General features: G+C 45.4%; 1 protein-coding gene across 2 annotated transcripts in view; it reads left to right on the top strand.

Moving 5' to 3' along the window:
* The window catches only part of LOC144792322 (rab5 GDP/GTP exchange factor-like), a 172,101-nt gene extending 161,538 nt beyond the window's left edge, over nt 1-10,563 (top strand). The window contains exons 9-10 of one of the 2 annotated variants that reach the window (XR_013602537.1): nt 9,266-9,904; nt 10,036-10,563. Coding sequence is in view for 1 of the 2 variants with exons in the window: in XM_078667278.1 (XP_078523404.1) it covers nt 9,266-9,613 (348 nt within the window). In the remaining variant the exon portion in view is untranslated. Of the gene's footprint in view, nt 1-9,265 lie in introns of both variants that reach the window. The other variant, XM_078667278.1, reaches the window with a different exon arrangement.
* Nucleotides 10,564-14,170: the final 3,607 nt, after the last annotated feature.

Genomic DNA, 14,170 nt, shown 5'->3' with positions numbered 1-14,170 from the left:
GATCTTTAAGTTGTCAAGCAAGCGGTCTTTGAAAGTATGAACTTACTGAAGAGATGGCAGGGGTGCATTAGATGGATAAAGTGGTGCAGAGGTCCACAAATTCATCGGTAAAGCCATTGTTCTGTCAGGGAGGCCTGTAGACGACTTTGGAAGGAGTCAGGCTGAGTTTCAAAGAGTTGGAAGTGGCATGTAGGGAGTTCCATGGAGATGGAAGTCACTTGTATGCCTAAGGTGCAAGACCAGAAGGATTTATGGAAGAAGGCGAGGCCTCTACCACTATTATAAGCAATGTCTGCACGCTGGATACGATAATCTCAGGATGCAAGAATGTCTGTCCTTCAATTAGTCTGATTTGAGCCATCAACAAACCTTTGGATGATCCTGGTGGCCATTGTTCTGTTTTACTGGAGGTGGCAACGTTGCAAAATTATCCATCACGCCTTCTATAACAACCCTAAAAGAAGAAAACTTTGATACAAGCTACTGCAACATCTAAGGCATATGAGGTTACTGACAAAAGTAGGTGGATTACAATGGGAAAAAGGCTTTCTAGGTGCATTTTGAAACCCCAACCAATATGTACATGTAAGATTTAAATGAATACCATCCACAGAATTCAAATCAATGCTTGGGAGAACGTTCACCTTATTCACTTGGACACCAGAGTATTCTTCACCTTTTTTTAAGCATACATTCTATTGTTTTTCACATAATGGAGTCATAATGATGTTGCACACCAAGTAAAGTATGCAGAAAAGTTGAAGGTTAGTCTGTGTTTCACAGATTTGTCTGTACGGTTCAAACTTTTGCCAACAATAAGTGTAACAGTCCAGAATTATGAGAAAATAATTAAATGCAATGTTTAATAGAGGTACACCCCCCTCGCCTAAATATACCCTAATATCAAACCATGAAAAACAAAAAGCCAAATCCATGACTTTAGAGAAACTATTTTCTTTTTTGGTCTATATGCTAGTCCTGGTAAACAAGTTTCCTAGGTAAACCTATTCGGTTTACCCGTAACCATTTCCAGTTTTTGTAGTGATTTCCTTCAGTAGTTCATTCTGTGTACATGCCCACCTCACATGATAAAAACCTGCTTACTTCATGTTACATCCTTTAATTGGTTGGATATATTCCAAGTATCAATGTATATTGTAAGAGCTTAAATCTTACGCTCTGTGATTCTAGTGCAACACCGATCTTCGCTCCTCTTTAACCAGGTCTCATCCCACATCTCTAGAGCAGATTTTATGGCGGCCCTCCAAGTCCCTTTTAGTTTCTCTCAGTATTACTTGGTAAAGTAATGTTATAACCTTCCTCCCATTGCAAATAAATAGCATTATCCGTAGTAACCTATTATCGGAGAAGTCCGCCAGCTCCACATCCCAAAGGTCCTCCATGACCTTGAATAATTTCATATATACCAGGACCTGTACATGTGGACTATTGTAGGAGTTCTCTAGGTCTGATAAGAGTATAAACAATCCATCAGCATGCAAATTACCCAGCGTATATAATCCTGCCTTTTACCATTCTCTGTCGGAGACAACTAAAATTGATCAATTGGAGATTACAGGTCATCCTCTCTTTGAATCTCTTGAGGCATCTACTCCACCAGTATTTAACAGTTATCATTTGATGTATTATCTTAGCATGTTGTGCTCAGTCTCCTCGGTGCATTAGCTGAGTAATTATTCCCTTTTCCCTGGTTCCAACCAGTGGGTACTTTGTTTCAGCAGTGGGAGTGTCGGCTAGCCCTTTGGCAACCATATAGTGCTTAAAGTAGGGTTGCGCCGGCCCATCATCATGCAAGGGAATTGAGTTTGTGAGATTCCGGTCTGCGTTTGTTAGAGCCCAATATCAATAGGTCTAACCATACTAGCTAGTTCTCAAAACCATTTATCAGTAATTTGATTGGATAGTTACGAGGAAGTATAGAGAACGAGGCAATACCATTACTTTGGGCAAAGCGATTCTCCCTAGCACAGACATTAGAAGCGTCCCTCATAATGCTGCCGTCCCTTTCAAAGTCTCAAAGGCTCTGCCAGTGTTCCCTCTTTACATCAAAAGTTTAATTTGCAGTTGAGTACATCGGCAGTAGTTTCAGAGCCAGTATGTCCACATAGGTAGCATAAACCTCAAAGGGCAGTTTGTCCTCCCCAGGTGTTTTCCGCCTGGCCAGTTTGCGGATAGCTTTTTTGATCTCCTGTTTCACTAAAGCGGCGTTCAACAAATCAATCTGTCCTGCGTAAGAGTTTCTATCCCTATCTTGCCCAAGACTTCTCTTATGTCGGATTGAGCAATAGCCCTGTCCCTATTACATCTGAAATAAAATTCATACAGAGCACAATTAAACTCTTGTGTTTGGACTTTCACCCCCTCACAATAACGCATACCGCTGATCGGGGCTTCCTTTATCTTCATTAATCAGCAACAGATTTTGCTGTTTATCGTCTTTGTCATGTATCTTAGCCACATAGTTATTGTAGTTTAGGCCTCATGTGCAGCTTAAGGCGTGTGATTTCTATTTTTTTATTTTAAGTTGAAAGCCATGCTTGATCTGCTGGGGGCAGCCAGTTCTAAGGGTCTCATTTCTGCTTCTAGTGATGTCAATTTAATTTCCAGCTCCCCTTTGACTCCATACAAATGTTTTATACAAGTACCTCTGATGACCATCTTGAACACCTGCCATTCTACCAAAGCATTCGAGGCTGAACACACGTTCACATTGAAATTGTGTTGAATACCCTCCTTTATTGTATACCCAAATACAGGGGCTTCTAGAGATGTGGGTTACCAACACCATAAACAGGTTATTTTTCTAGGAACTCCCCATTTAATCCCTATGACTATGATATTCTGCACAAACTGCTGAATGGTGGCGTAATGTACAATAAACGTTGTCTAGCCTGACCTGTAGATCATAGACATGTGACTAGTAAGAACAGTCCTGCTAGTAAGTCTCTTACAGAACCATTCCTCCAAGGCGTGTGCAGTGTGTATTATTTGATAGGTAGGTAGGTAAAGGGCATGTCTGCCGTCCATGTTCACATCATGAATACATTTGTAGTCTCCTCCTAAGAAAGTGTAGTTTATCGGCATTTTGGGCATATATACTAGCCAATAAATCTATCCCATCCATTTTCTTAACAGACTGTGTGCACGTATATGTGTGACAGATGTCGATATGGCATACCCAGTTTTACCCATATTAGAGCCTCTTTGCATATGAGGAATGAGATTGTAAATATATATCTCTTGCAACAATTTCTCATTCTAATTCATTTTGTTTCCAGTGATGTTTCTGGCCATAAAGTAATGCAAGTGTCTCTACACTTAATGTACGTACATTCTTTATACCTTTTAGCTCCGAAGTTCAGTCACTAAACATTCAATTTCATAAAAATATATTTCTGGCTTTTAGGTATCGTTAGCCACCTCTTCCCCAATCTACACGCTCTTCCAATCAACCCAGTCTCTGTCCCAGCTTTCCAACATACATCTCACATCTTCATGCATCTCTAAATCAAAAAACAAACTTCTCACAAAAGTTTATCTAATGCTAGCCCTGGACCTCTGAATAAAATAAATCCTGCAGGAGTGTTAAACAGTATTCATCCTCCCAGTATCTAGCATAACTAACATGTAATGCTCTCCAATCCTCTTGCATGGCAGGGTGAGAGATGAAATTAGGATCCTAATACAGAAATCGATCCGTACAAGGCAGCTTTGTGTGCATTACATGTCACTTGTATCACACCTGCAGACATAAACCACTGTCATAGCATTATCTTTCACTCCTTTATTGGAAGCGAGAGGCCTACTTCTTTTAGCAGTAGCAGGTCATTGGCTGTCCTAGGCTTGACATTCGGTAGTTGCTCTCTTTGGGTCGGTGAAAGGCCTGATTCAGAGGCAGAGGTGTCTCAGCCAGGGCTCAATTATACTGGTTACACTGGATGTTGTGTGACTTGGGGTGTGATTGCCGTTGCCAAGATGTCTTCTTTACCAGATTTTATCAGTTCTTGTGGTGGTTTCCTGGTCTCCCAATGTACCGACTTTAATTGGTAATATCTCTTGCATGCGGATGTCCACTCCTCAACAAGTCTCATTTGGCCATCCCTGTGTTGCTCCACCGATTCCCATGCATTATTGGGGTTGTTAATGCACTAGCATTGTTAGTAGTGCTGGGAACAGAAGCATGAACCAGATCCCTATGTCCTGAATTACTTGCTTTCCTGCCAGGAGGTTTGCGTATTGTCCTCTGAATTTCTACAGTGTAAATGGAAACAGCATATCTTTGCTGTTCATGAATTCATAGTGCCTACTATCCTTACCATTTGTAATCTGTGTCTGATGCTCTACTTAAGAATGCGCTCTTCTGTAGATTTAGGGCGGTGCATGCACACATGATGGACGTCAAGCAGGAACTCTACACCTTTTTGACAGCATAGAAGGTTGAAAGCCCATTGAGTGCTTGACACCACCAGTTTTCCAGAAATAGCGTCAATTTTGTGCCGTTTGGAAATTCTTGCAGGCCACCACCCAATCGGACATTGCTCTTCTGCCCTGCATTCCAAGTCCATATTTTTCTGTGCTGCTTGCATCTGTTTTGTAGTCAGTCATGCCCGAAGTAGTTCAGCCTGTGTGAATCAGAAGAGAGTGACCTCTCACTCAGCAAAAGGGACAGGGTCCCCATAGCAAACAATATATTTCACCTCTGTTACCTTGTTCTGTTATTCAGCCTCAACTGTCAGTTTTATGTATCTCGTGATTTTTTGGTAAACTTATGTAATAGTGTTTTTGTCATTTTTAAGGGAATGTGCCATATTTAAATTTGAGTAAAAATTGAATTTTTTAAAAATGTATATGTACACATTTATTTGGTTATTATAATAAATAAAAAATTGTTATACGTATAATTAATCCTTGATGAATCCTTGATGTATTAGGTGGTATACAGTGTTTTGGCCATTGAGGGCGACTAGTAGGACAAGGCAATAACAGAGTAATTATCTACAAAAAGGAAATGTATTGTTGCTTGGTTAAGCCTTTGTATCCTCAGTCATCCTGCAGGTAATAACCATTAGCCACAGCTGAACTTTCTTTTCAAGCACGTCCCTTGTGCTGTTAAATATTTTATCATTGCTAGAGGTGTTTGAGCTTGTGACTTTGTCTTCTTCCCAGTCCCTTTCAAATTGTGTGATGCAGGGGTATTAGCTCTGGGGTTGTTCCTATCGGGTTGTTGCAGTACCTTTACCTTTCTTGGCTTGCCCATGATAGTGTGTAACAAAGTATGATAAAAACTCTGGTCCCCTCACATTAGGTCTCTCTGTAAGATCTTGCCACAATTATAGGTTGAGGGCAAGTACCATTTCATCAATGTGTCATGCATTTTGGAAGGGACAGACGCCTCTTATTGGAGCACAAGGGATGTGACTCAACTCCAGTCCTCAAGTATCTGCTTGGTGTCGCTTTATGTAAGTATACCCTAGTATATCGTAAGTACATTTGTTGCCACCTGAGCACTCGCATAATAGGCAGACGTTCATCAGTTTGTGAGATAAATTCCAGGCTGGTCAGTGGACCTATTCAGAGTAACAAATGCAACTGAAATTAATTAAATTTCAGTCTTAAGTGTTCTAATTCATGCAAGTCCCAGGTGGTTGTGGGTCCATTTAACTTGCATGGCTCTGCTTACCAGTGCCAGCTCCTCCATCTTGTACGTTCACCTTATAATTGTTTGGTAGCTAATCACGTCCTAGACCACTCCATCTTGCTGCTTTTCAGCATCCACAACTGCAGCGAGCACAGTACCTCCATGTAAGGGAGAGGCCTAATAATCCGCCATGCTCAGGATCGCAGCTGCAGTAGCCTTTCTTCACTCACTCTGAGGCCAGATGTCTTCTCAATGTCTGCATTGGGGAGCCATCAGAGCCTTGAGTGGGCAAAGTACTGACCACCAGATCCCCTTCTTCATTTGACGCCCTCCGGCCACATGTCACTTTACTTCTTCTATGGCCAGAAGCAAGCACGCATCCAGTCTACTGGAAGCTTGGGGATTCCGCCATCTTTAGCCATATTGATCGGGCCTGTGCCTATGCGGTCGGACTTCGGAGCCTCAGCAGTTCCATTGAGCAATAGTCCTGGGTGGCGACGTAGTGTGCAGGATTTATTTAGAATAATGCCAAGGCCGGTGAAGTTCATAAACGTTTTTTTGTCAGCCATATTATCAGCTATACCCTGCTTGACCTGTTTTTACTCTGTTATACAATATCCCTCTACTACTACCATTAATATATATTGTTTCTTCTTCAGCTTAGTGGCACATTGCAGTGCTTGCTGGTTCAATCAATCATGGTTGCTAAAGTGCAACTACTCACATGAGAGTCTCAAAGTGCTGGGGGAAGAGGAGGGGGTGGCTCAGTTGAGTGCTGGGGTCTTCCGATGAGCCAGGTCTTGAGGTCCTTCTTGAACTCCAGCAACATGGGAGATTGATGGCTGTGGATGGGGAGGGTGTTCTAGACTTTGGCTGCAAGGTAGGAGAAGGACTTTCCTCCTGTTCTCGGCTTGTTGATATGAGGGACAGAGGCCAGAGAGAGCTAGGAGGATCAGAGGTGTCTTTTCGGTGCATGGAAAGAGAGGCAGCTCTTCGGTATGCAAGTCTGGTGGAGTGAAGGGCCTTGTATGGGTGGGTGAGGAGTTTGAAGGTTATTCTTCTTTCAACTGGCACTCAGTGGAGATCGGGGAGGTGTTGAGTGATGCGACTGTGACTGGGATGTTGAGGATCAGTCTGGCTGCTGCGGTCTGGACAGTCTAAGAGTTTGCAAAGGAATTTCTTATTGATTCCAGCATAGAGAGCATTGCCATAGTCCAGTCTGCTGCTGATGAGCATGTTTTTGACAGTTTTTGTGGATTCGGTTGGGATCCATCTCAAAGTCTTTTGGAGCATGCAGAGGGTGTTGAAGCAGGTCGTGGACACGGCATTGATCTGGCGGTTCATTGAGACTGATAAGACTAGTTTTATCCAGAGGTTTCATGCGTGGTCCCTCGGAGTGGGTCGATTTTCCAAGGGAGGAGTGCCACCAGGAGTCGTTCCATGCGGACTGGGGTGGAGCCATGGATGAGGACTTCTGTCTTTTCGGAGTTGAGTTTCAGGCAGCGGTTCATTCAGGTGGCTACAGCTTTCATCCCTTCTTGGAAGTTGTTTGGTGATGCGTTCGTTGGTGAGGGAGAGGATCAGCTGTGTGTAGTCGGCATAAGAAACTATGTTGAGCCAGAGGTTCCTAAAAATGGTTACTAGGGTGGCCATGTAGACGTTGAAGAGGTTGGGGCTGAGGGAGGTTGGTCTCTGTCGGTTCTGAGAGGTAGGGGGGGTATGTCTGACCCGCTGGGTTCTGCTGGTGTGGAAGGAGCGTATCCAGTCGAGGGCCTTGCCACGGATGCCAGCGTTCTGGAGTCTGGTGGCTAGAGTGCGGTGGGAAGACAGTGTTGAACGCAGCGGAGAGGTCCAGGAGGATGAGGTCTGCCGTTTCGGCCTGGTCAAGGAGGGAGCAGATGTCGTCCATTGCAGCGGGTAGGGAGGTCTCGGTGCTGTGGTTGCTCAGAATCCGGTTTATAGATGTGTAGGACGTTCTTGGCTTCGATGGCATTCGCTAGCTGGGTGTTGATGGACTTTTCAATGACCTTGGCTGCAAAGGGAAGAAGGGAGATGGGCCTGAAGTTCTTTAGGTCCAGCTCCATGGTGGGTGGCGTTGCATGAGGGAGGAGCTGGAGCAGTGAGGTGTTCTGGGATGTCGAAATTGTCGTAGATCATCTTAATCTTGTTGTGGAAGAAGGTGCAGAGTCTGTTCCAGAGGTCTTGGGAGGGTGGGACATCTATTTTGCTGCAGGGTTTGGCGAATTCATTGATGATGGAGAAGAGGTCTTTGGTGTTGTGTGTGCTTGTGAGCCTTCTGTCTTGGAGGGATTTTTTCCTTGTGGATTTGAGTTGATGTGCGGAGGTGTCTCCTTTGTAGATTGCATGTTTCCGGGGTTTTGTTGTCCCTCCATGTCTTTTCGAGTCATCTGCAGGAGCATTTGGATTCTTGGAATGCAGGGTGAACCAGCTTCCTTTCTTGATGTGTTTTCCGATGACTTTCTTGAGATGGGCGAGTGTGTTGGCGCAGTTCGTGATCCAGCGGTGGAGGTTGCATGTTGCAGTGTTTGCGTCAGATGTAGTCTGTGTTGCGGTGCTGACGAGGGCGGAGGTGAGCTGGTCTTCGGTGACTTTGTTCCAGTTTCTACTATGCAGGCGATGGGCGTGCTTGTGTACGGTGTTTTTTTTGGAGTAGTGGATGCAGTGGTGATCTGTCCAGAGGATTTCTGTAGGAGATGCTGATCCCTCCGATGAAGTCTGGGTTGAGTGTGTGTCCCACTATGTGTGCGGGGGCGATGACTAGTTGATTCAGTCCTATGTTGGTGAGGTTCTTTAGGAGTGAGGCGGTGTTTGAGTCGTGGTGGTTATCCAGGTGGAAGTTTAGGTCTCTGAGTAGGATGTAGTGTATGGATGCGAGGGCTTGGGGTGCGATGAGGTCGGTGACTGCATCGGTAAGGGAGCTCAGGGAAAGGGCGGCCTCTAGATGAGGGTTCCGTGGAGTGTCGTTTTGGGGTTGGTCTGGATCTGGAAGTGGAGGTGCCTAATGAGGGTTGTTGTGTCGTCCGGGAGGGTGGTCATGCGGAGGGTGCCCATTCAACGACGACAATGGCTCCTCCTGGACGGATGGGGCGATCCTTGTGCAAGATCTTTTATCCGTCAGGATTGGCTGTGGCTAAGTTGGGTGCAGAGTTTGCGTTGGACCAGGTTTCCGTGAGGAAGGAAACGTCTGGCAAGTAGGTATTTAGGAGGTCCTAGATTTCTATTTTGTGCTTGTGTAGGGAACGTACATTGAGGAGGATGCAGTTGAGTGGTTTGTGAGCAGTGATGTCCAGTAGGCTGGTTCTGCTACCGCTTCTACTCGTGTAGCTGAAAGTCACATTAGCACATTATGGCTTAGTTTAGGAATGCATCTCAGTAGGATATGCTTTAATATCACATCACATTATGTTCCATTTTGTCTCCGGTGATATGTCACTGTCGTATGCAGTTTGTTATAAGTTGTTTCCTCTACTGTTAATTCGAAATACATTGTTCTTTATTGTTATCAGGTTTATTTGCCTGTTTTATATACACTGCTTTGTTTGACATTGTCTGTTGTAGTAACACATGTTTTGTTTTGTTTTTTAGTGCTGTGCCGTTGCATTTATTGAAAAACTTGATGCTCCATCATTAAACCTAACACACGAGGAGTTTGATCAATACATGGACGGGCAAAGGTCAGGAGCACGGAATATTCCAGTTTGTCTCATTCAGTCAGATTGGGCAGGACTGAAACAAATTCAACAGAATCAGAAAATATTGTCAGAGCTCTGGTCCCGACAGGAGATGGTGATCCAAGGGGTGCAGAGTCTGGAACAAGAGCTTAAAGACTGGTGTCAGTGTGTTGGAAAGGAGGTGCAGGCGATTATCAGCAGGTACCCATTAGAGACCACAACCTCTTCCCAGCATCCAGAGCCTGGAAATGGCGCTGAATAGGAAGATCACATACTCACTTCAGTGGGAATTTTTTTCCAAGGCCTTAGAAACATTCCTTAACGTGCTGCTATATCAAGTAAGAACACATGCCGCCTTACTTTGTAAAATGAAGCCTTAAAACAACCTACCTTTAACCACCAGCGATAATCCTGTAGTACGGAGTCAACCCTGCAAACCTCTGCAATGAAGACTGCACCCCTCTCACTGCACATAGTACAGTGGGATGTACGTTGTTACAACGCAGGTTGTAACAACGCATACCTTTACCACGTGGCCGCTACAACGCAAGTCGTTACCACAACTTGCGTTGGAGGGCGCGGATTTAGGATTTTTATAATTTTATATTCCAACACCAGTCCCCGTGGATACTAGGGAAGGTGTTGGAATATAAATTTATAAAATTCCTTATCCCACAGCGCCAGTCGTGGTAACGACTTGCGTTGTAACGGCCGCGTGGTAAAAAATTCGTGGTAAACGTTGTTTACCAGTACAGTGGCCTTCTGAGACCAATGTTATAGAAGATGGTGTATTTAAGGCATGTACTGTGAAATCCGAAATAGATTTTTATTTAGTGTCCCACTTGAAGAGTGGGAGCCTTAAGCTCTACTTTAGCATACATTAAGCACTATATTTAACAAATAATATATTACCTCTTTGGGTCCTGTCTCTGAGCCATTGTTTACAATGCATACCTACTTTGTTTTATTTTGAATGTAATCACTTCTTGGCTTTGGATTATTTGCAAATAGGATGGGTACAATGCCATGGCCAGTCTGTCTCTTTCTACTTTTCATGTTGGATGTAGATTTTAGCTGGACCTAGACCATATTTCTTGTCATTCCTCTAAGCCCGTTTAAATATCTAATTACCAAATTCTTGGTTTGTAATGATTGTAAAAATGATTGATTTGTTGAATGAGGATTTTATATATTAAACCATATTTTAAATTATATACATGGAAATAAATTTATTTTCCGGGTGCTTTATTTTTGTTGTGGTTGGGATTGCAGTCCCCATTCTGGAATGTATAGATGCTCAGTGAAAGAGACAATGAATTGCTGAATATACATCTATCTAGTCTCTACAGTCTCTTCTTTAGCTCATACTGCATACAAAATCAGCTCTAAACACTTCCCATCTTTTGAATATGAGAAAACTGGAGGTGCAGAGAGCTAACGTTGGTTCGCTTTGAATGTTAGTCTGATAACGATGCAAAGTTTGGTTCTGACCGAAGGTCTTATTTTCTGAAGTTGTTACTTCACTCCTATGCAACACATGTTGCTAGGCTTTTTTATTACTTTATGTTGACTTTCTTGAATACAATGGAATAGTATTGTTTCCTGCAAATATTCCCCTATCTCAGGGTGTTCGATAAACTCTAATGCACTCGGATGCGGAATGGCTTCAAATCATAGACTTCTGCCTAACTTTACTACACACGGTGGCATTGCTGAGGATGAAAGTAGAGTAATTACAATTGAATTATCATATTGGAAATAACATAAAATGTCCATCAGAGGCATTTTTGTATTGCAAAGTAACTAGTCTCCCCTTGGATATCACATCTCTAATTGATTTACAACTTTGTGAAGGAGGTTTAAGTCAAATACAAACACAAATCGAATTTTACATTAAAATCAAAAATAGCTGATAGCTGAAGTATAAAATAAAGTACATTACAAATACAATATATAAATATATAAAATTGTCTATACAAAGCCTCATTATGAGTCAGAGTGATCAGCCTACTTGTATGGACTGGGGGACATTGGGTTGTAACCCAATGTGTTGCCTGCTTCCACTCTCTAAGGAACTGGGACATTGCAAAGACTACCTCATCATTTTTTTTATTTTTATTTTTTTATTGCAGAATTATCAACAAGACCTCGGGGTAGGTCAACCAGTACAACCTTGACATTTCGAAGCATAGGAAAGGCAATAGAGACATACACAGCCATTCAGCCCACATCCCGGAGGCTGGGCGGCGCATCAGATCGTTCCTGCCAAGAAAATGCCACAGCAATCATCCCCCATTGGTTGCCGGTTAACAACACTCTTTGGTATCCGCTTTTTTATGCACAACAAACTCCCTCCCCCCTAGTCACCATCAAGAACAGCTAGCCTCCCTCCGGGGCCGAGGCCAATAACCCCAGGATCTGCTCCAACATGTCCATTTTAGCTCCCTGCTATTGCTGTCCATCCCATGGTCGGGCAAGGACAACCCCACCTGAGCCCTCATTATACCACCCGGGGACCCCACCCCTTTGGGACCGGCTATGCCTCCTATTCGCAGGCATCTACCTGCATTAAGCGCCTGAGGCTTGAGCCGGGCGGTCGTCTAATTTGCTGCTATTTGCATTTCTGCATTTTTAAAATCCTTCTGTCATTTACCCTGTGTGTCCTTTCCCCACCCTGCCCCAGCACGCTGATTTTCGCGCTGCATAGCGCCTCACCGATTTGAGGGTGTAGGCTCGATTTTTAATAGTGATTTTACTACTATTTTGCTGGTATATTCTGGGCACTTACTCTTTCCATGAGACCTCCCCCTAGACTGTCGGGCTGACACTAGGGCTGATCCAGCTGGGTTCCGGGCAGAGTGACGGCGGCGGCCATCTTGGGTAGGGCTCCCCTCCCTTGGTGGACTGAGCCACCAGTACTTAAACAGCGAAAACGTCAGCTTCGCTTAGAACCTGCATTAAGCGCCTGAGGCTTGAGCCGGGCGGTCGTCTAATTTGCTGCTATTTGCATTTCTGCATTTTTAAAATCCTTCTGTCATTTACCCTGTGTGTCCTTTCCCCCCCCCTGCCCCAGCACGCTGATTTTCGCGCTGCATAGCGCCTCACCGATTTGAGGGTGTAGGCTCGATTTTTAATAGTGATTTTACTACTATTTTGCTGGTATATTCTGGGCACTTACTCTTTCCATGAGACCTCCCCCTAGAGTGTCGGGCTGACACTAGGGCTGATCCAGCTGAGTTCCGGGCAGAGTGACGGCGGCGGCCATCTTGGGTAGGGCTCCCCTCCCTTGGTGGACTGAGCCACCAGTACTTAAACAGCGAAAACGTCAGTTTCGCTTAGAACCTGCATTAAGCGCCTGAGGCTTGAGCCGGGCGGTCGTCTAATTTGCTGCTATTTGCATTTCTGCATTTTTAAAATCCTTCTGTCATTTACCCTGTGTGTCCTTTCCCCCCCCCTGCCCCAGCACGCTGATTTTCGCGCTGCATAGCGCCTCACCGATTTGAGGGTGTAGGCTCGATTTTTAATAGTGATTTTACTACTATTTTGCTGGTATATTCTGGGCACTTACTCTTTCCATGAGACCTCCCCCTAGAGTGTCGGGCTGACACTAGGGCTGATCCAGCTGGGTTCCGGGCAGAGTGACGGCGGCGGCCATCTTGGGTAGGGCTCCCCTCCCTTGGTGGACTGAGCCACCAGTACTTAAACAATCGGCCATGACTCCGCGCAGCGGACGCGCTCAGCGGGCGCGCCGTCATCGCGCCGGAGTCAAGCCAGAGTCCAGCCCGTCTGCACCCGTCCGCGGCTGGCAGGGGCTAGGGGCACCCCACCATACCTCTCATCTCATATACTCACCATCTCAGCTGTGCTCATACTGGACCCTTGGTGCTATCAGCGCCTCTGTCACTGACCATTTGACTTTCCTCGGTTTATTTACTCCCCCCCCCCCTCGAGCACACCACCCGTGATTTTTGCGCAGTTAACTCCACCGCCTCCAACTCCCCCGCCCGCTCCCCCCTTTCCGTCCACTTCCCACGCCCCGGTATTTAATACCACGGCCACACTCCTGAACACCAGGTCTGCGATCATTCACCAGTACGAGCTATTCAATTACATCGATACACATGGACCGGATCTCCTGTTCCTAACGGAGACCTGGTTTAAGGCCGACTCCCTGCCTAACGTTCTAGCTGCACTGCCCCCCTCATATTCTGCCATCCGAGCGGACCGCCCGGAGGGCAGGAGGGGTGGAGGTGTGGCCCTTATAGCCCGCACTGATCGCCACCTCCAGACCCTTTCCTTCCCCCCCCATCCCAGAAGTAGATTACCTGGTGACACGTTCTACCTCCCACCAGATACCCCTGACCTCTGTTCTTATCTACCGGCCCCCTCACCATACTCCCTCCTTCATTCCCCGCCTCCAAAATCTCCTGGCCACACTGGCGGTAAACAGTTTGTCAGTGCTAGTCCTAGGAGACTTCAATTTCTGGCCAAACGATCCTGCCGAAAGCGCCCTCTCCAAGGAGTTCACCGATCTGATGACCAGCCTCAACTTCACGTCTCATGTCCATAGTCCCACTCACATTCAGGGTCACACGCTGGACCAGATTTGGACATTAAACATCCCCACTACACCCCCCACTATTTCTCCCTGCCCTTGGTCAGACCACTCGCTCATCTCCTTCTCCCTTGCCCTAGCCCCGGAGGCCAAACCCCCGCCCCCCAAAAACATCTGGATCAGGAAATGGGGCAAAGCCGACATGCCATCCCTTTGCTCGTCCCTGGCCAAAACCAGTCCCGACCTTTCAGGTCTTGCTGCCCC

Source organism: Lissotriton helveticus, chromosome 11, assembly GCF_964261635.1.
Source record: "Lissotriton helveticus chromosome 11, aLisHel1.1, whole genome shotgun sequence".
NCBI lineage: Eukaryota > Metazoa > Chordata > Amphibia > Caudata > Salamandridae > Lissotriton > Lissotriton helveticus.
The sequence above is the reverse complement of the archived record's forward strand: the minus strand, read 5'-3'. Positions and strand labels throughout refer to the sequence as shown.